Here is an 18,912-nt window from a genome sequence, read left to right on the forward strand (position 1 = left end):
AAATTTCCTTCCACCAGAAAGCACCAGGACCTCTTCCCCTTAGCCCCGCCAGGGCTTTATAATTGCTGCTTTGCATCTTTGAAATGGTCTCTGTCTTTCTAACTTCTGTGATTAAAACTTTGGGGTCCCTTTTCTGTTCCTACCAAGGCCACTTGGGAGACGAGATGCAGCCTTCTGGCTGGAAGTAAGGTCACTGGGGGTGTGTCTTTGAAGGAGATATTGTGATCCCCCCGTGTCTGTCTGTCTGTCTGTCTGTCTGTACTTCCTGGCCCAAAAGAGGTGAGCAGACTTCCTCCACCACATGCTCCCACCACTGGCCCAGAACAACAGGGCCAAGGCTCCAGAGCCAGTGCTTTGAGATGTCAGTCAAAACAAACCTTCCTTCTTTTCAGTTGATGACCTCAGGCATTCTGTCACAGCCACAGGAAGCTAACCCATGCACGGTGCTGCTGACAGGCCTTGGACAGTCTCTGTGTGATCCAGCGGGAACACTGGGGTGTATATCTCTCCAGATTTCTAGGATTTTAGCTCTGCCCTTGTCCACCTTCCTAGTAAAGCATTTCCCTTTTCCCTACATTCATCTGTCTTCCTTCCCCTCTTCTACAGCCTAGCCTGCTTCCTTGTCTTCAGCTTTTTTCCTTTTTCTCAAACCCAGCAGTAAGAAACGTTCCGTTGGTCGGGCTTTTGGTGTCACGCATGTTTGTGTCTGAGCCTGCGTCCTGTGGAGACGTCACTGTACAGCGCCATGAACTAATGACACATGGTATTTCCCTTTGTAGATGGCCTTTGTCTTCGTGATAGCCAGAGAAATACTCCTGTTCCCTATTCCCGTAGACTCATAGACCAGCTCTGGTGTCTGTTATCTCCTGTGTATCAGGAAATGGTTAGTGCTCCATCGTCCTGTGTGTGTGTGTGTGTGTGTGTGTGTGTGTGTGTTTAGTTATCTGTATTAGTAAACAGAATGAAAGAAGTCAGTTCTCGTTGAGACTATCCATGCACAGGAATTAAGCTTTTCACTGTTACCCCCCAGGGAATACCATAGGCCACTCCATCCCATTTCCCCCCTGGAGTTTTGAAAAGTGTTTCGCACGTATCTGTGAAAATGTTACCACCCCACCCCATCTCTGCAGATCGCTTTGAAATCTGCGCAGTGCAGCTGACTTTTAATTTCTGATGGAAGAGGTCCATGGAGTTCGACTGCCTGTAGACCTGGAAAGTGATCAGCAAGTCAAATGATTTTTTTTTTAAATACTGTGCCATATGCAGTGGGGGAGGGGAGGAGGGAAACCGCCTCCTTGATTTCTTTTTGCCCTCTGTATATCCTTGTGTCCCCTGAGGTTCCAAGGCATGTGCATGTTCAACGGATGGCTGGACGTGTGCCGTTCTGCATGTCGGCGGGACAAAGCCGTGCTCGAGAAGGGTTGAGTGATGGGATAATTAGAACCAGGCAACAGCAGGGTGGATGCATCGTCTGTGCGCGCTAGCTTGTTTGCTAATTGCCAGCACCAGATTTTCTGGGCAATTAGATGTTTGGTGTCTTCCAAGACCTTCTGTGCAAATGTGGACACATGGCCTCAGGCCTTTGTGGGAGCAGGTGGAGAGAGGGTAGCTCCTGGGTGGACGGCAACTCTCCTGAGGTTACCCCAGGGGTCGCATATAAAATGGAGCCATTGGGTCGATTGCCTGCCTGGGCCCTTAGGCGGAGACAGAGGAATCCCCTAGCTTTTATGGAACAGGGTGCCTTGAGCTTGGGGTGCACAAAGCTGGGGTGTTCTGTGGGTAGCTGAGAAGCTAAGTGTAGCATGAATTCTAATTGTTCTTAATAATAAAGACCCAGAGTCGGATGTTGGGTGAAAGCTGAAAGATCAGAGAACAGAGCAGTCAGCCACTCGAGAGTTCTCACCTCTGCCAATGCTCAGACTGAAAGGGGCCGTCCTGTCTCTACGAATCCTCAGACTGAATGCTGTCTCTATGAAACCTCAGGCTGCCCTGAGCGCCTGTCTTCTCCTGCCTTATGTTCCTCTCTCCACCCAGCCGCATTGCTCCTGTCTCCACCTTCCTTGTGCTGAAATTAAAGACGTGTGACTTCCAAGTGCTGGGATCATCTTTGTGTGAGCTCTGTTTCTCTTATAGACAGGTTCAGTCTCACAGAGCCCAGGGTGGCCTTGAACTCACAGAGATTCCTCTGCCTCTGTCTCCTTAGTGCTGATATTAAAGGCATGCCCCACCACTGCCTGGCCTTTATGATTAACTAGGATCTTAGCTCTGCACCCTGATCGTCAGGCCAGCTTTATTTGTTAGATCATAAACAAAATATCACTCCAGCCCAGTGTACGCCCCTCTCTTTTCAAGCACCCTGGGATTTGGGAACTAATAGGTACAGGAAATATTGTGTCCTCTGATGACTAAGACAAGTTGAGGTTTTGCTTTTAAACAAGGCCTTAAGTAGCCTAGGCTGCCCCAGGTAGCCTGGGGAGGACCTTGAACATCTGATCCTCTGGCCTCTCTACCTTCACAGTGCTGGGATGACAGATTCCAGCCACTCTGTGGTGCTGGGGATCAAATCCAGGACACTGTGCATGCTAGACCGGCATCTCCAAGCTGAGGTACATCACCAGCCAAGATGAGTTTTTCATAAATATTGTTGTAATGTTAGAGTATGCATAACACAGAATTTTCCATTGAAACCGTTTTAAAATGTGCAGCCGGTTGAGAAGCATGATTTATACTCACAGCACAGTGTCACGGTGTCACTAATTGTTTGCAAAACTTTCCTTGCCCCATCAAGAACTCTGGGCTCAGTGAACCATAGCTCCTGGAGACCTTTCACCTACTTCCTGTGCCTTTGGACTCGCCTATTCTGGACAGTCCATACAAGTGAAATTACACACTGCTCACCCTTTCACGTCCAGCTTATTCAGTAGTTTCCCGGTCCACTGGTGTTATAGTGTGTATAGGAACGGCCTTCCCTTTGCACGTGGTTGTGATGTTTCCAAGGCGACTCCACCGCGTTGACTGAGCACAGTCTGCTCCCCACTCCTTCGTGGTTGGGCACATGAGTTTGTTCCTACCGCTCGGTCATTGTGAGTACCGCTGCAATGGACATTCGCCTACCGCTCGGTCATTGTGGGTACCGCTGCAATGGACATTCGCGTGCTCGTCTCTCTGTGAATCTGTTTTCCAAGTAGTTACATTGCTGCATCGTAGCTGACATTTCGAGGAGCCGCCAAACTGTTTTCCACAGCAGCTGCGCCATTTACACCCTCAGCAGAGCAGCACATGAGAGTTTCAATTTCTGTACTTGTTTTTCTTTCCTTTTAAAAATTATGTTCCTCCTTGTGGGTGAAGTAGCATCTCATTGTAATATATATATATATATATATTATATATATATATATATATATATATATATATTTTATCTTTGGTAGACCAGTTGGTTTTAAACTCACAGAAACTCACCTGCCTGTGCTTTGCAGGTGCGTGGTTCAAAGGTGTGTGCTACCATACCCCGCTTTCATGGTAGTTTTGGTCTGCTGGCTACCGAAGCCGGCCATCCTCTCCCACACTCTATGAGCCTCCCAGTGAAGAGAAGGGCCATGAGCTCACAGACAGGAGGTGACTTTCAGATTCGAAGCTTCCCATTTGCTTTTTCATGATCCGTTCCACTCCGCAGTCTGTTCGCGAGCCACTGAGATGACGTTGTTTGAATTCCTACCAAATAGAGAGAAAAAAAATATCCTGCAAGAGCCTGGGATTAACACAAAGTGATTTAGCAGATGGAGGTATTCCTCATGCTCCCCCGGAGGGGAGAGCCTTTCCCAGATAAAGCCGACCCACCCACCGCCTACATGGAATTAAGCTGTGCATTAAACTAGCAATGTATTCAGAGTAGCGCCTGGCCCCTGGTACTGGTGGGCGTGCGGCATCTGGTTATTGTTTTTCTGATTGGTTGGCAGCTTCTGGGCTTTGCTCGGTTGCTTTGGGGCCCTGCCAGCCCTGGGCAGTGGGCATCAGGACACTGTGGAACCTTCAAGCACTGACCAGGGACAGTGTGTCTTGTCGTTGGGGGGCCTCTGAGACAGCTCCAGAACAAATGTCTGTACTTGAAGCATTGTGACAGAGCCAGGACAACATGGTATTTATGCTGCTTTGTCATTGGTCCTTCTTTGGTTTGACTTAGTGTCCCTGGTGTCCCAGGGCCAGGGAAGCTAACCTTTTGGCTGCTACACACCACCCCACAAATGTTGGGCACTTTCAGTACCCCCGAGGACACGAATTCTCTGAACTCTGGATTCATGTAGTAGAAGTGGCAGTGGTACATCGGCCATCAAATGTGTCTCTCAGAGTTGAATTCATGTCCCATATTCTGTGGCCAGGAGTTGTTGACCCTGGGATGGGTCATGCACCTTTGGGAACTTGAGGACTATAGACGCTCTTCCAGAATACATGAAAATCGGCATGTCTTCTCTGATACTGTTGCAATAATTCCTTCCCTGGGGAGACATAAACAATATCCATCTCCCCTTATAAAAGTCTACAAGTAGCTGGGCGGTGGTGGCGCACACCTTTAATCCCAGCACTTGGGAGGCAGAGGCAGGCGGATCTCTGTGAGTTCGAGACCAGCCTGGTCTACAAGAGCTAGTTCCAGGACAGGCTCCAAAACCACAGAGAAACCCTGTCTCGGAAAAAAAAAAAAGTCTACAAGTGAGTGACAGGACAGTCAAGGCTACACAGAGAAACCAAACCAATATATAGATAAATAAATAAAAATAAAGTCCCAGTGACGACACATGATTCCTCCAAAGATCAAAGTGGGGAAATGAGTTTATTGGGTTTACACTGCATGGGTGAGGGGTCACTTGCAAGAACCTGGGTGACCACCCAGCAACCACCCAGCATGGAAATGATGGCTTCTCCGTAGCCACACTGGAAGATTCCCCTGGATCCTCAGCCTGTGTGCCCCAGCACTCCCAAGACCCCAAGGTCACTGCGATAAGGGCAGAGTGACATACACATGCTGGGAGGGAAGGCTGGGCTCTCAGGTGAGAGCCCCAATCCCTTGTTCTCTGGGGGAATGTTAAGAGCGGACAGGCCCCATTGAGGTGGGCAAACAGCCATAGCTGATGCAGTGAAGATGACGGCTGCTTTGCTCAGAGGACCACCTTCTACTGCAGAGGATTCAGGTTGCCCTGTCCACTGTGGGGTCTCCATTACAGGACCACGTTCTACTGCAGCAGAGGGTTCAGGTTGCCCTGTCCACTGTGGGGTCTCCATTACAGAGCTCCTGCCCTGGAGCTGAGTTCTTCTGGGAACGGAGCAGTATCTTCTATTTAACGGCGTGTGTGTGTGTGTGTGTGTGTGTGCGTGTGCATGCACATGTGTGTACGCACATGCACATTCATGACAATGACAGGTCTGGTGGCCACTTAGAGAAAAGGGTTAGGGATATCCAGTTGTTCAAGTTCTAAAGGCCAAGCACAAGGTGTTGGCCTGTGCAGGGGCACCCTATCTTCCTGGCTGGGAGCTCACCCTATGCAGCACGGTAGCCAACTTCCAAGAACCCCTGTGTGGAGAGCAAAGTCACATAGGCCCCTTTTCTGCTCCCCGGGCTGGCCCATGTCCCTTTTAAGAATCTATTTTTTGTCTTTCCTTTCAGAAACGGCTCCCACATCTGCATATCCCTCTCCGGCCCGGAGCCTCGGGGACACAGGAATCACACCTCTGTCCCCGTCCCATATCTTGGTAAGGAATAAGTGTGCATGCACATGCGCCTGTGTTGACTGCCTTTGCTTCATCTCTCCTGCCGCAGGCTGCTAGGCTGTCCTTCACGTCCTGTTGTTGGGTGCACATGGATGTGCTGGTAGCATGTGCACTTTGTCAGTCAAACCCATTCCGTACCCTGGGCCTGGAAAGGCTTTCAGCGCTGTGGCTGATGTTTCCAGAGGCACTAGCCTGGGGGATAATATGAGCAGACAGGGGCCTAGAGGTGGCAAGGCAGCTTATTGTAAGGAAGTACCGTGGCTTTGTCCATGGAGGTTCTCTCTGTGGCTAGGGCATCACTTCTTTCCCGATTTTTCTTTTTTTTTTTTTAAATTTTATTATTTATTATGTATACAGTGTTCTTTCCCTTTTCCTCGGAGAGATCTGAGCAGCATCTGGTCCTGGGGGGATGGGTTCTTGCCCTCCGCAGTCCTCAAGTACAAGGGAAGATGAGTGGTAGGGGCGGCCCACAGAAGGGAAGCTTTGCAGTCACTGTTCAGAAACACGAAGGCCAGTGAGGAGCACATGGGAGCACCATTCACCAGGGGCTGCTGACTTGCTTTGTTTGCCCCAGAGCTCTCTCACTGTAAGCTGCTCACACTCAGGAGTCTTGATCTTCTATTTGGGAGACTCTCGTAGCTCTGGCCACATCCTGAGTACAGCAGAGAAAGTAGTGACCTGTGGGCCTGGTTCCGTGAGATTCGGACTTTGTACCCTTTGCTCCTTGGGGCAGCACTTGGAGACAGTGAGAAGGGAGGTCGGTGGTAGTGTTCATATCCCCAGTTTAGCTAGAGTAACCTGGTCCAAAGTTGGCCCGGGTTTATCATTTGGTGTTCTTCAGGGATTAAAATAGAAGAAAAGGAAAAGTAAATCTAAATTCCTTTAGGGAAAAAAAAGCTGGGGTACTTGAGGTGGCCTGTTCAAGTGGCCTCCCAGATGAGGGACATCTGTGAGCATGAGCCTAGGGCCCTGAGGTCATGTGAGGTCATGTGATGGGTTTGTAGGATTGGACAGAGTCACCATGGAGGCCCCTGTGCACATAAAGAAAGCACTGCAGAGATAGAGCAGGCACTGGTGGGTGCTCTGAGTGGTGGCAGGGCTTCTGCAGAGGGAGCTGGGGATGGCAATAGTGAGGTGATGGTGTCCACACAAGGAGCCACTCAGTTGGGCTTCTGCCCATGTCAGCATTTCCATAGTTACCACAGTGCACCACTGAGAAGGAAGGGTCTGCGGGTGGTACCCTCAGACAGTTGGCCTGCACCCCGATTTGGGGGGTCTCTATCTCTCTTTGGGTCACTCAGGTGGGAGCTGAGGCTGGTCTGCTTGAGCTGGGGTGTTTTACCTGCAGCGAATGGCAAACCTGGCAAGGTAGAGGTTTCTTCCAGAAGGTGAAGCCTGGTCCTCACCCGCTAGTGCGTTGTTGTGCCCTTGTAGAGCGATGCTGACCCTGACCCTGGTCCTCACCCGCTAGTGCATTGCTGTGCCCTTGTAGAGCGATGCTGACCCTGACCCTGGTCCTCACCCGCTAGTGCATTGCTGTGCCCTTGTAGAGCGATGCTGACCCTGGTCCTCACCCGCTAGTGCGTTGCTGTGCCCTTGCAGAACGATGCTGACCCTGACCCTGGTCCTCACCCTCTAGTGCGTTGCTGTGCCCTTGTAGAGCGATGCTGACCCTGACCCTGGTCCTCACCCTCTAGTGCGTTGCTGTGCCCTTGTAGAGCGATGCTGACCCTGACCCTGGTCCTCACCCTCTAGTGCGTTGCTGTGCCCTTGCAGAACGATGCTGACCCTGACCCTGGTCCTCACCCGCTAGTACCTTTGCTGTGCCCTTGCAGAACGATGCTGACCCTGACCCTGGTCCTCACCCGCTAGTACCTTTGCTGTACCCTTGCAGAACGATGCTGACCCAGTCTCGGAAGAGCCGACGTTTCTGGTGGTGGTGGCCATCGACTTTGGGACCACATCTAGCGGCTATGCCTACAGCTTTACCAAGGAGCCAGAATGCATCCACGTGATGAGGTGAGTGCCGCAGGGCGAGGGCCATGTGTCCTGGTCACCCCACCCATGTCTGCTTGGGGGTAGGGCCAGTCACTGGTGCTTGAGAAGAACAACATTCCACAATGTCAAATGTCAAGCAGGCCTCATGGAGCCCCACTTTCTCTTGAAAACCAGAGGTGTTTCTGCCTGAGGCTGTTGCCATCAATAGGTTTCAGGGCCTGGGGAGGTGGCTCAGTGGGTAATGTGCTTTCCGTGCAAATGTGAGGTCGCGAGGTGAGATCCTTGGCACCTGTGGAAAAGCTGGGCACAGTGGTGAGGTGTGGAACTCACCAGCCAGCCAGTGTGGCGGGATTGGTGAGTGTCTTGTTCAATAAGACACTCTGTCTCAAAAAATAAGGTGGGGGCAATTAAGAAAAGTATCAGTGTTTACCTCTGGCCTATGTGTGAATGTGTGCGTGTGCATGCTCGCACGCGCATGCACACACACACACACAGTGGGGGTGTAAATGTATAAAACTTATAGGAATGAAAGAATAAAAGATTGAGTGGAAGACACTCATGGGGTGTCCACTTACAGAAAACTGAGCTACCTAGCCTAGAAGTCACCCCATGTCCCCATTCAGTCACCGGGGCACTCAGCCGGGGGCAGAACACGCATCCTGGCTGCGTAGCTGGCCAGAGACAATGCCAGAACCATCTGAGCGGAAGTCCCTCAGGAGGGAGGCACCCATCTGCCCTGTGATGGCCTCGTCATGCTGAAGGCAGTGATGCTCACGAGAAGAGGTTGGAACTCAGCCTGGGCCACAGCTCCTCCCTCTTCTATTGGACTGGACCAGTGTCTGGCACTGAGTCTCCACCTGAGACTCCCAGATCTGGGCTCAGAAGGGGACGATGCGGGCTCTTGGCAGCCCTGGCTTCTAGAAGGCTGGGGCCCCAAAGAGAGAAGACGCACCAGTGACCTGTGCTCCCCACACCATTTCTCTGGCTTTTGTTTATCCTTCTGCCCAGGAGAAGGAAACTTCTCTGGGGTTGACCTGACCCCACCCCTGCTCCACTGCATCTGTGTCTGTCTCCCAGTGCTCTCCCCTGTCGCCTGAGTTTATAGCTGGCCTGTCCTGAATGATCCCTTAGTGTTCCATCTCATCTTGTTACTGCGCCTGTCTCTGAGCTATGGGAGCTGTGTCCAGGGCCTTTCCCTCCAGTTAAATGCATGTGCTCTTCTGGGTGCTCTCCTCCCTCCTCCCAAGCTCTCCAGGTCGCTCTCTGTGCTTCCCTCTCCAGGGTCCCCTGGGCTCCTCGTCACAATGGCTGCCTTCTCTCTCTGGACTTGTCTGGCATTCACCCCTCTTCCTATGTCTCTCTCAGTTCTGCCCCAGACTGGGTCTGACTCCACACCTGCCTTCTGGCTTCCAGTCCTCGGGGTTCAGTTTGTTCTCAACAACAGCGTCTCTCATCCCTTAGGCTTCCAGTGACCCCATTATTCACAGATGTAACCCAACTCTGCAGGTTTCTCTCCAGTCTGGTGCTGCTGCTTTCCCAGCTCAGTCTTCCCCTTCTTATTTACATGGCACCTTTCCTCACGGACCCACACCATCTGACCAGCACCATCCCTTAGCTGCCTGGACCAGCTCACCTCAGAGCAGCCTGGCGTGGCGTTTCCTCTGAGATCTAATTTTTCCCTCCTTTCCATTCTATCCTGACTCCTGTCTCCTGGGCCCCTCCAGTCACTGCTTCTGCCTTCCCTAGCCCCTCAGGACGTTTCCCTGAGCCCCTCCGTCCCCTGGTCAGAAAGGTCGGGTGTGTTTTCTCACACCCATCTTATTTAGAAGAGAATTCCAGCCAGCTCTGTCTCAACAGGTGCTGCCGGGTGCTTGGAAATGAAAAACAAAGTGTGTGACCTCACAGACTTTGAGTTATTGGAAGACTGAAAGATACTCAGCACGGCCCCGCGTCGCCAACGTGCGGCACATAGTAGCTGCTCAGGAAACACTGAGTGAAAGATGAACCCAGAACTTACTTTGAGTAAGACCTGGTTTTTTGCCTCCTCTCATTCTGACTGAGGCGCGACTAGATGTTAGCTGATACGGAGTGGCTCCTACGCTCACATCAGTGACAGACACACACAGTAGGCACTCAGCTCCACTATGCTGACTGGACTGGGATTTTCAACCACCCATAACTTCTGCTTTCCCTTGGTGACAGGAGATGGGAGGGAGGTGACCCCGGCGTTTCCAACCAGAAGACCCCGACCACTATCTTGCTGACACCAGAGAGGAAGTTCCACAGCTTTGGGTACGCCGCCAGGGACTTCTACCACGACCTGGACCCCAACGAGGCCAAGCAGTGGCTGTACCTGGAGAAGTTCAAGATGAAACTCCACACCACAGGGGTGAGCCAGCCTCTCTAGGAGAGCAAGGGACCTCAGTGTGCAGGATCTTCAACTGGAGTCCCCCAGGTTTCCCACAAACGGAAGTTAATGCCTGTCTGCCTGGGTCTTGGAAACAACCTGGAGTGAATGACACCTCGCGTCCTCAGATGTCTTGTCTGTGAACTCAGTTCTTCCTGGTGTGGGGGAGGGGACAGGAGGTGTCCTGGGCGTTTAGCTGTTCGTTTTGTTTAGAAAACTGAGAGGCTAGAGAAGATCGCAGCTGTGACACGGGTGTAGGGAGATACCACCTTGCTGCCCAAGGGGTTTGGGGAGATCAGGGACCCTCTTTCCACTAAGATCAACTCGTGCCTGAAGGCCCAAGTAGGGGAGGGCTGTGGCTATTAACTGGTCAGTTTGGAAGGAACAACCAGTAACATCAGATGAGCCACTGTCTGTGTGTGGAGGAAGAGGGTAAGCACACGTGGACCAGTTATTAGAGGCCCAAACACCAGGACAGTGGCCTCACTTTTGAAACCCTGAACAGGCCAATGTTCTGTGAGACGCCCAGGTCCAACAGGCATCCCTGCTGCAAAGCTTCATGGGAAAGGTGGGAGCCACGGACTCTGAGCCACATACCCTGGGTTTCAGTTTCATCCCTGGTTCCTCCAAGACACTTAGTCCGAGCCACGTGACCTTGTTGTACCTCATTATACTTCCTTGATAAAATGCAGTTACAGCATCTTGCTCACAGGAAGAATATAAGGATTGAGGTGGTAGGCCTACATGATTCTCCCAGAGGAGGAGCTAACGTTCCTAGGCAAACGTTAGCTTCCATCAGCATTTGCAGATGGCAGCACAGAGGTGGCGGGAAAGCCACCATTGCCTCCTAGCTCTCCCAAGGCTCTAGGCTTACATGAGGTTGCATTTCTGGGCCTTGGACCAGCCTGGGCTGGAAAGGACCCACCCCTTTTCTCGAGGTGGGAAGCCATGCTGGTTATCAGGAGTGGGCAGTGGAATCCCAGGGTGAACTGTAGCTTCACGGGGCTCAGCTGCCTCCCTGAGCCTTTGCTGGACACCAGGAGAAGCGGGTGCTGGCCAGGAGCAGTGAGCATGAGTAGGTGGTTTAGGGTGCACCCAGAGGACCCATTAGTAATGCGTGGCCCTACCTAAAACCTGGCTATCTTAGCCTGCATCAGTCTGATGTCCAAGATTAATTTGTTCCTGACACTAATAAGCAGGTTAGTTCAGGGGCCTCCTTCCACTCTTGTCCCAACCTCTCCCCCTCGGGGACCCTGTTCATCCTTTTTCTGATGACCTCTCACCATCTGGCTCTACCCGAAGACCATGGACAGCTGCTGCCTTGGCTTCTGGCAGAGCCAGAAAGGCAGCAGCTATGCCTAGCTTTCAGCAGATTAGACTGAACTGGCCTTAAAATAGGAGCTCGTCTATTTTAGTGACCTGGCTGGCAGCTCACCGGGGAAGGAGAGAGTCATGCGTGCTAGCTTCCTGCTTGGCAGCGAAGTGGCATGATTTAGGCAGCTATCACAGGGCTCCCGGGTGGGGGTGGGGAGGCTGGTGTCTGGAAGTCGCACCTGCGACTCATCCGTTCTACCCGGGACCTGCAATTGTCCAGAGATGCCTGCTCCTGAAGATCCAACAAAGGGAGAGGGAAAGGAAGGGAAGGAAGGAGGTGCAATGACGGTGGGGCCTGGAGAGAACAACCAGAGCTCTTAGACAGTAGGGTGGCGTTACTGCCAGGTTCCTCTGGGGTACAGGTAGAGTAGCATTACTGGCAGGTGCCTTTGGGGGCGCACTCTTGCATCTGCCTTTCTATCATAGGAGATTGATTGGATTCCGCTGTCTGCAAACAGCGGCTCCCGGCTCCCCCAAACAAAGGTGCGGTTCTCCTTCACCCTTTCTGCTGTCACGTGTGTCTCTCTCCCTTCAGGACCTCACTATGGACACAGACCTGACAGCCGCAAATGGCAAGAAAGTCAAGGCCCTTGAAATCTTTACGTACGCCCTGCAGTACTTTAAGGAACAGGCCCTGAAGGTGAGGCTGAGGGGTGGTGGCAGTGAGCTTCCTGTGAGGCCTGTGGTTGCTGGACCCGCCGTCTATGTGGGGAGAAGATGTGGGCCCTGGGGTCAGAACAGTAGAATGTGTCCTCCGGCACTGCTGACCAGGAGGGGAGGTGGTTCGGCATTTTGGAACCAATTTGGAAGTTCCTGAAAAAGTTAAACACAGACATCACCCAGCAATCCCACTCCTAGGCACACACGTCAGGGAAATGAAAACATGCGCACATAAAACTGTTTAATGAAAGTTCATAGCAGCATTATTCATAATAACTAAAAAGCGGAACTCAAATGTTCATCAACTGACAGACGACAGAGTGTGGCTGCCTGCTCACTGGAGTGTTACTCAGGTGTAAAGGGAATGAAATACTGGTGTGCGTTGCAGTGTGGATAACCTCTGAGAAACCTCTGAGCTTGCAAAATAAAAGAAACAATGTATAAAAGCCACATCACACGAATCCATTTGTATGAAATGTTCGTAACAGGTAAGTCCACAGAGACAGCCGATTTCAGGTTGCTAGGGACGAGGAAGGAGATAAAGGAGAGAGCCAGACGCACCCTGCTGTGTGCGGGGCGCTGACACAGACTCCTCCGGAGTCCTGCTAACCTCCTGACTGCCCAGCAGAGCCCCAGGAGTGTGACCCGGGAATCAGCGGTGCCTCCCCCCCCCCCACTGCATTTACACATTTACTCTTCTTGGTGTTAGGAGCTGAGTGACCAGGCGGGGTCGGACTTTGAGAACTCTGATGTCAGATGGGTCATCACCGTGCCTGCCATCTGGAAGCAGCCAGCCAAGCAGTTCATGAGAGAAGCTGCCTACCAGGTGAGGGACACCGGGTTGGGGTGGGACGGGTCGAGGAAAGGGAGCTGGGATGCCCACAGTGGTGACGGTGCTTGGGTATCTCCCAGCATTCGCCAGCTTCCTAGGAGGATGGGAAGGGTCAGGACCGAGAACATTCTTGTGCTTCCTGGGTCAGTCTAATAGGGATCTCTCTCTCTCTCTCTCTCTCTCTCTCTCTCTCTCTCTCTCTCTCTCTCTCCTTGGATTTATGTGTCTGGGTCATGTTTCCAGTGTAAATTTTCTGGGGTTAGATTTCAAACCGGGGTTCAGAGACATTTCCTGTTGATGAAGGAAAGTGGAAAAACTTCAGGAAAAGCCTTGGGAACAAGAATATTTGTATAAAAAAGGAACAGAGGCAAGGATATTGGCCAGGGCCCAGGCATTTCAGCTTAGCCAGGAGGCTGAAAATGGCCATCTGCAGCTGGGGAGTTGAACTGTCTTCCGCACACTTGCCTGTCAGAGCCACACAGTTGTACGTGGAAAGGCTGAGGGGCTGACACACTGGGTGCTGGCCGGCTCCCATTTGAGAGCAGCAGTGTGGCTCCGTGATCAACCTCGGAGGTGAGACTTGCCTGTATCTGGTGACCAGCCGTTAAGGGTCCATCAATGCCATAAACACTCATGGTTTCCATGACGGCTGATATTGATGGATCACCATGGGATCTGGAATCACCCAGGGGACAAAACTTTAGGATTGTCTTTGTGGAAATTTCCGGCAATAATTGCAGTGTGAAGATTCACCCTGGCTGCAGGTGTTGCCGTCTCGGGGGCGGGAGTTGTAGCTTGAATAAAATGGAGGAAGGGAGCTCATCACCAGCGTTCATCTCCTTGCTTCCTGATGGTGCGATGAGACCCCCCTCAGGCTCCTGCCACCATGCCTTCCCTGCTGTGGCGGACTGTGCTCTCAAACCGTGAGCCAAAATGAACCCTGCCCTCCTGGGATTTCCTTTGGTAGATGTTTTGTTTTAGCATCGAGGAAAGTAACCTACTGTCACAGTCGGACAACTTGTACCCAGCAATCTTCCATGAGAGGGACAGTTCGTCTTGCCAATCTGCCCACTTTTGCTGAGCCCAAGTCAAGTCTCTGCCCTGCGAGTCAGGTTTTGGTCCTTAGTCTTCATCCTGGCAGGACAGGCACATGGATGCATCCATATCTCCATGTCCCCATCACACCTCTCAAGTGGCATGGTGCCCGCCTTTTTCAGGAGGCACCCTTCTGATGTCGTTAGTAGCTGCGCATACAAGCCTTCCCTTCCAAAAGAAAGAGTCACCAAATCACCTCAAGCCCCAGCAGAGGGTGAAGTGGCCCCCATAGGCTCTGCTCAGTGCTCAGGGCTCTTCCGGATGCAGCTGGCAGAGCTCAGCTTGTACAAGGTCGGGGTGGATTATCCCTCCCCACACTGTCCCCTTTCCGGGACCATTTCCTCTGTTCTCCCTTCCTTCTTCATGCAGTGTGAGAACCCGACTCTGTGTATGGAGCTGCCAAAAATAGATCTGCTTTCATAGGGATGAAGGAAGGGGGGCATTCCAGAAAGAGGCAATCTGGTTAAGAAGGAGGTTAAGATGCCTCCCAGCTCCTCATAGAAGCCCTGAGCATCACGGCTTCAGCCTTCAGGGACCATCCAGAGATGGACCACCAGGGCATGGTCATTCACACCCATGGCTCCGTGCCCCGTGCTGTTCCCAGGAGTATCCTCCTGTCAAGGGTCACGGCCTTGGCTCACACTCCCCAGCCCACAGGAAGACTTTGGCAACAAATGTGTGACCTATCAAGGGTCAGATCTTATTTTTAGACTGGAAAAAGAAGGCGGTGTGGTGGCTGGTCAGGTTGCTAGGCTGTGAAGCCCTGAACAGGCTCTTTCTGGAGCAGAGTCTCTGAATGGGGAGGACAAGGGGTGGGGCTGCACCCTGTGGAGTTTGAGGGGAGAATCAGACACTGGGAGGTACAGGCATGGTATTCTTGGCTTCAGTGGATTAAAAATGGCCCTACAAGCCGGGCATGGTGGCTCATCCCTGTGACAGCAGTACTTGGCTGATCAGGAGGATTGGGATAGATGTCGCATGGTTTGTTCAGAGGCACGGGGACCGTCTTCCAGGGCAGTGCAAACTCTCTTTGATAGCTTATGCTTTGACCCTTTGTGGTTCTGCTTTGATTCTTCATGCAGTTGACAGGACCAGATGGGTTTAAAGATGGCCACCTCATTCAGCTAGCCTTGGCTCGCTACCTCACTTCTTCATGAGGTCTTTACATCAGAGCCCCTGTGTGGCAGGCTCTGGAAGGCACTGGGTGCAGCAACCCAGCTGAGTCAGGGTCCCAGGTTGCTCATGTGGCCCAGCGGCTCGTAGTTTGGAAGTCAGAGGATGCATGTGGGCACCGTTGCTCTGCAGTGTCTTCAGGAAGAGGTCCAGGAGGAGCGGGAGAGCAGCACTCGGTATCTCTCCTCCATGCCCCTCTGCTTTTCTTATACAGCCCGAGTGCTGAGGGCCCAGTCCCTGTTGTTTCCAAGGGACCTGCATGATGGGGAGTTGTGTGGTGCAGACCTGGGTGCAGATGACATGAATGGGTGTCACGGGGATGTGAAAACTCCCCACAGCCACAGTTGCTGTGCAGGGCAGTCTGGAAAAGTTACCAGTGTTGACAGAGGCTTCTGTCCTGCCCAGTCCTGCAGTCATTCAGTTCCAAAGAAACACACAGAGGCCTACATTAATTATAAACTCATTGGCCTATTAGCCAATTCTTACATCTTAAATTAGCCCATAATTCTTGTTTATGTTAGCCATGTGGCTTGGTACCTTTATCAGTGAGGCATTCTCATCTTGCTTCCTCTGGGATGAGTAACAACTGCAGACTGAGACTTTTCTCTTCCCAGAATTCTCCTGTTCTGGTTTCCCCACCTATACTTCTTGCCTGGCTACTGACCAATCAACATTTTATTAAAGCAATACAGTGACAAATCTTTATAGGGTACAAGACCATTGTCCCACAGCATAGCAGTCAGTGGGGAAACTGCATCCCAGCTAGATGTGGTTGATAGAGCATGGGACCCTTAATCCCAGAACATGGGTCCAAGTCCCACATTGGGTGCCACTTGTTAAGAAAAACCCACATAAAGGGTATCAAGGATTTCTTGAGCTATAAACAGGGAAAATACACTCACAAATATAGGATATGCTAAGTCCAGTCACAGAGCCTTTGGAAAGCCAGAGACCAGTCACACACTGCTTCTTGCCCTCTGACTCAGTCTTCACCACCTAAGAGAGCGCGACATCCCCTTCCTTATAAGAGTTCATGTAGACAGACAAAAACACCACCTCTATCATGCCAAGGTCATGGGCAGAGCAAATACCCACTACAGCCCAATCCTGCGAAGGTAAATTTTTGTGGGTCAGCTTGACTGGGTCAGAGCTTTCACAGATGTTTGGTTAAATGGTGCTCTTGGTGTCCCTGTGAGGGAATTTTGAGTGTCTGCATTTAGCTGTCTGGGGTAAAGCAGATACCTGTGTAACATGGATGGGCCTCCTCTAGTCGACTGAAGACTGAACAGGCCAAAGAGCTGACCCTTCCCCAAGAGAGAAGAAATCCCTCCCACCTGCCTGTGAGCTGGGACTGTTTTTTGCTTTTCTTCCCTTTGGATTCAGATGGAAACATCAGCCCTTCTAGGCTCTTGAGCCTGTGTCCTTTGGGCAGGAGCTACTCAGCTACATCTCCTGGGTCTCATCAGGCTTTGTAATCGTGAGTCAGATCCTTATAGGAAATCTCTTGCTGTGTGTCTGAGTATCCAGCATGTATTATTTCCCCGGAGAGCCCTGGTTAATGCAGACACGAGTGAATCCCGAGTTCTGAGCCCAGTGTCTTCCAAGGATGCCCTCAGCATATCCATCTCCACGAAAGGTCTTTCTTCAGATGGGTGTTTGCTTCCTCCTCCATGGTGGTAGCTTCCTGCCAGCCCTCCCCCAAGAGTGACTTCAGAATGAAGCAGAACTGTGTGCCCCCAGAATAGTAAAAAAAAAAAAAAAAAAAACTTGGCATGCTATTCTGCTTGGGTGGGAAGCATGGAGGGGGCGTCCTTCAGGCTTTCAGGAGATTTTCTGAGTACAGGTACATTCACCTGCCAGAGAGAGCAGAGCTGCAGTGGTCTCAGCATAGCATCCTTTAGGCTGGACCAGGTCCAGAGCCTCTGCTGAGTCAGGGCCCAGAAGGGCTGCAGAGCCATGCACAGAGATCTGCTTCATCTGGAGACCCTCCCTGGGTCTGCCTGGCCTCAGTCCTGGGTGAAAGAATCTGCCAAATCTCCATAGCTTAGGATTCACACACGCAGGATGGCTACGGATCCTTGAAGAGCAGACAGTGGGAAGATGGCAGCAGAGGGGCCAGGCGAGGTCTTCAGGAAAGACCTTGAACAGAAGCAGGGGCAGGGGAGGGGAGCACTACACTGCTGAATCTCAGGAGATCAGGGACAGGAATTCGTCAGTTTTTAGAGGCATTTTGCAAAAAAAACGTGTAACTCTGGTGTGTGAAGCCTGTTAAGTAAATGATGCCCCCATGTATGTTGGCCTCATTTAATACAGAGACACAGCCTGTAACTGCCTCTCTGCGTGAACAGACTGCAGTGAAAAATAATCCTATCAGGAGAAACTGAAGTGCACGAAGCCCAGCTGGGGCGGCTGGAGCTCGCTGACAGCCCGGTAGAACGCGTAGCTGGCCCGGCCATTTTTCTCATCTGTGGACACAGTTTCTTGGCCGATTTTCCTGGCAGGTTGCAAGGGCCGAGGAGCTGAGTGGTCGGGGTAAAGAGTTGCTTCTGTGAGCTCCTCGGAGAGCGGTTTTGTTGCCTACACCTCCCTCCTGCACGGATCTTAGGATTCTAGGAAGGCTTTAACATTTAAGCTTCCATTAGGCAGCTTTAGATCCCAGATGAATGAACGGGGCAGTGTGCTGCAGGCTGGCACACTTGCACACACTTCTGTTTGCGGGGCACCCAGGTCCCCCCTACAGAGGCTCAGCTCAGCAGAGACCAGGGACCAGGAGAGTGCAGAAGGAGGCTGCCTGGAGGAGTGGTTGGATCATTCAACCAGCGGCTGCCCTCTGGGCAGCTGATGCCTGCTATAGAGAAAGAAGACCTCACTCTTGTCCTCAGGGGGTGTGGTGCCTTGTGCAGAGGCTGGCTGTGTCTGTACTAACTCTACATAGTCGGAGACAGACGGCATTGCTTGGCAGCAGTGCCAGTGTTACTGGTGGTTAGTGGTTAAACTGGTTTCCAAGTTCTTGGCGTCTCATTCAAGAAAGAAAGGGATGCGTAGAGTTGCAAAAAAACAAGAATGCTTTACCCGAAGCATTTAGAAAGGAATATACTGCTAAGATTGATAGTGATATGCATGAATGAAAATACACAGGGCCCCAGGTTATTATCTGGGGGTCCTCTTTTATGGGGGTCTCATGGTAAGACGCCTTTGATTACTAGAGAGGGAGTTTGTGTAGTTCTCGACTATATTGGCAGATTAAGTTCTGTAACTGTTTCTCTACGGTGTATGTCCCTTCCCATAATGCATTTGGTTTTCTAAAATCATATACACACCCAATTATGCACAGGTGTAAGATGGTGAATAGAGGATTGTCTGTACAAGTTCACTCTGAGGACATAGTTAGCCTGGTGTGCATACACCCCAAACCAGTTTAGGCCATCCTGGCCTTCTGACTTGCCATGCCCAGACATAAACAACTGTACTGAATCTGAGTTTGATGGTCCTCAGGAAGAGGAAAAGTTTATTCTATTGCTAAGAGAGCAGTGTGTGTGCAGCTCAGTGCAGCAGTGTGTGTGCAGCTCAGTGCAGCCAGGGGTCCTCAGTTGCTAACAGGTTGCTAGGTGCA

The 18,912-nt window shown here is 51.5% G+C and overlaps 1 protein-coding gene across 3 annotated transcripts in view; it reads left to right on the forward strand.

Annotated features, from left to right (window-relative positions):
* The window catches only part of Hspa12a (heat shock protein family A (Hsp70) member 12A), a 144,607-nt gene that overhangs the window by 107,704 nt on the left and 17,991 nt on the right, over window positions 1-18,912 (forward strand). For all 3 annotated transcript variants that reach the window (XM_057776992.1, XM_057776993.1, XM_057776994.1), the window contains 5 exons: window positions 5,657-5,742; window positions 7,655-7,779; window positions 9,961-10,147; window positions 12,075-12,179; window positions 12,909-13,025. In XM_057776992.1, coding sequence (XP_057632975.1) covers window positions 5,657-5,742; window positions 7,655-7,779; window positions 9,961-10,147; window positions 12,075-12,179; window positions 12,909-13,025 — 620 coding nt within the window. The remainder of the gene's footprint in view (window positions 1-5,656; window positions 5,743-7,654; window positions 7,780-9,960; window positions 10,148-12,074; window positions 12,180-12,908; window positions 13,026-18,912) is intronic.

Source organism: Chionomys nivalis, chromosome 8 (assembly GCF_950005125.1).
Source record: "Chionomys nivalis chromosome 8, mChiNiv1.1, whole genome shotgun sequence".
Taxonomy (NCBI): Eukaryota; Metazoa; Chordata; class Mammalia; order Rodentia; family Cricetidae; genus Chionomys; species Chionomys nivalis.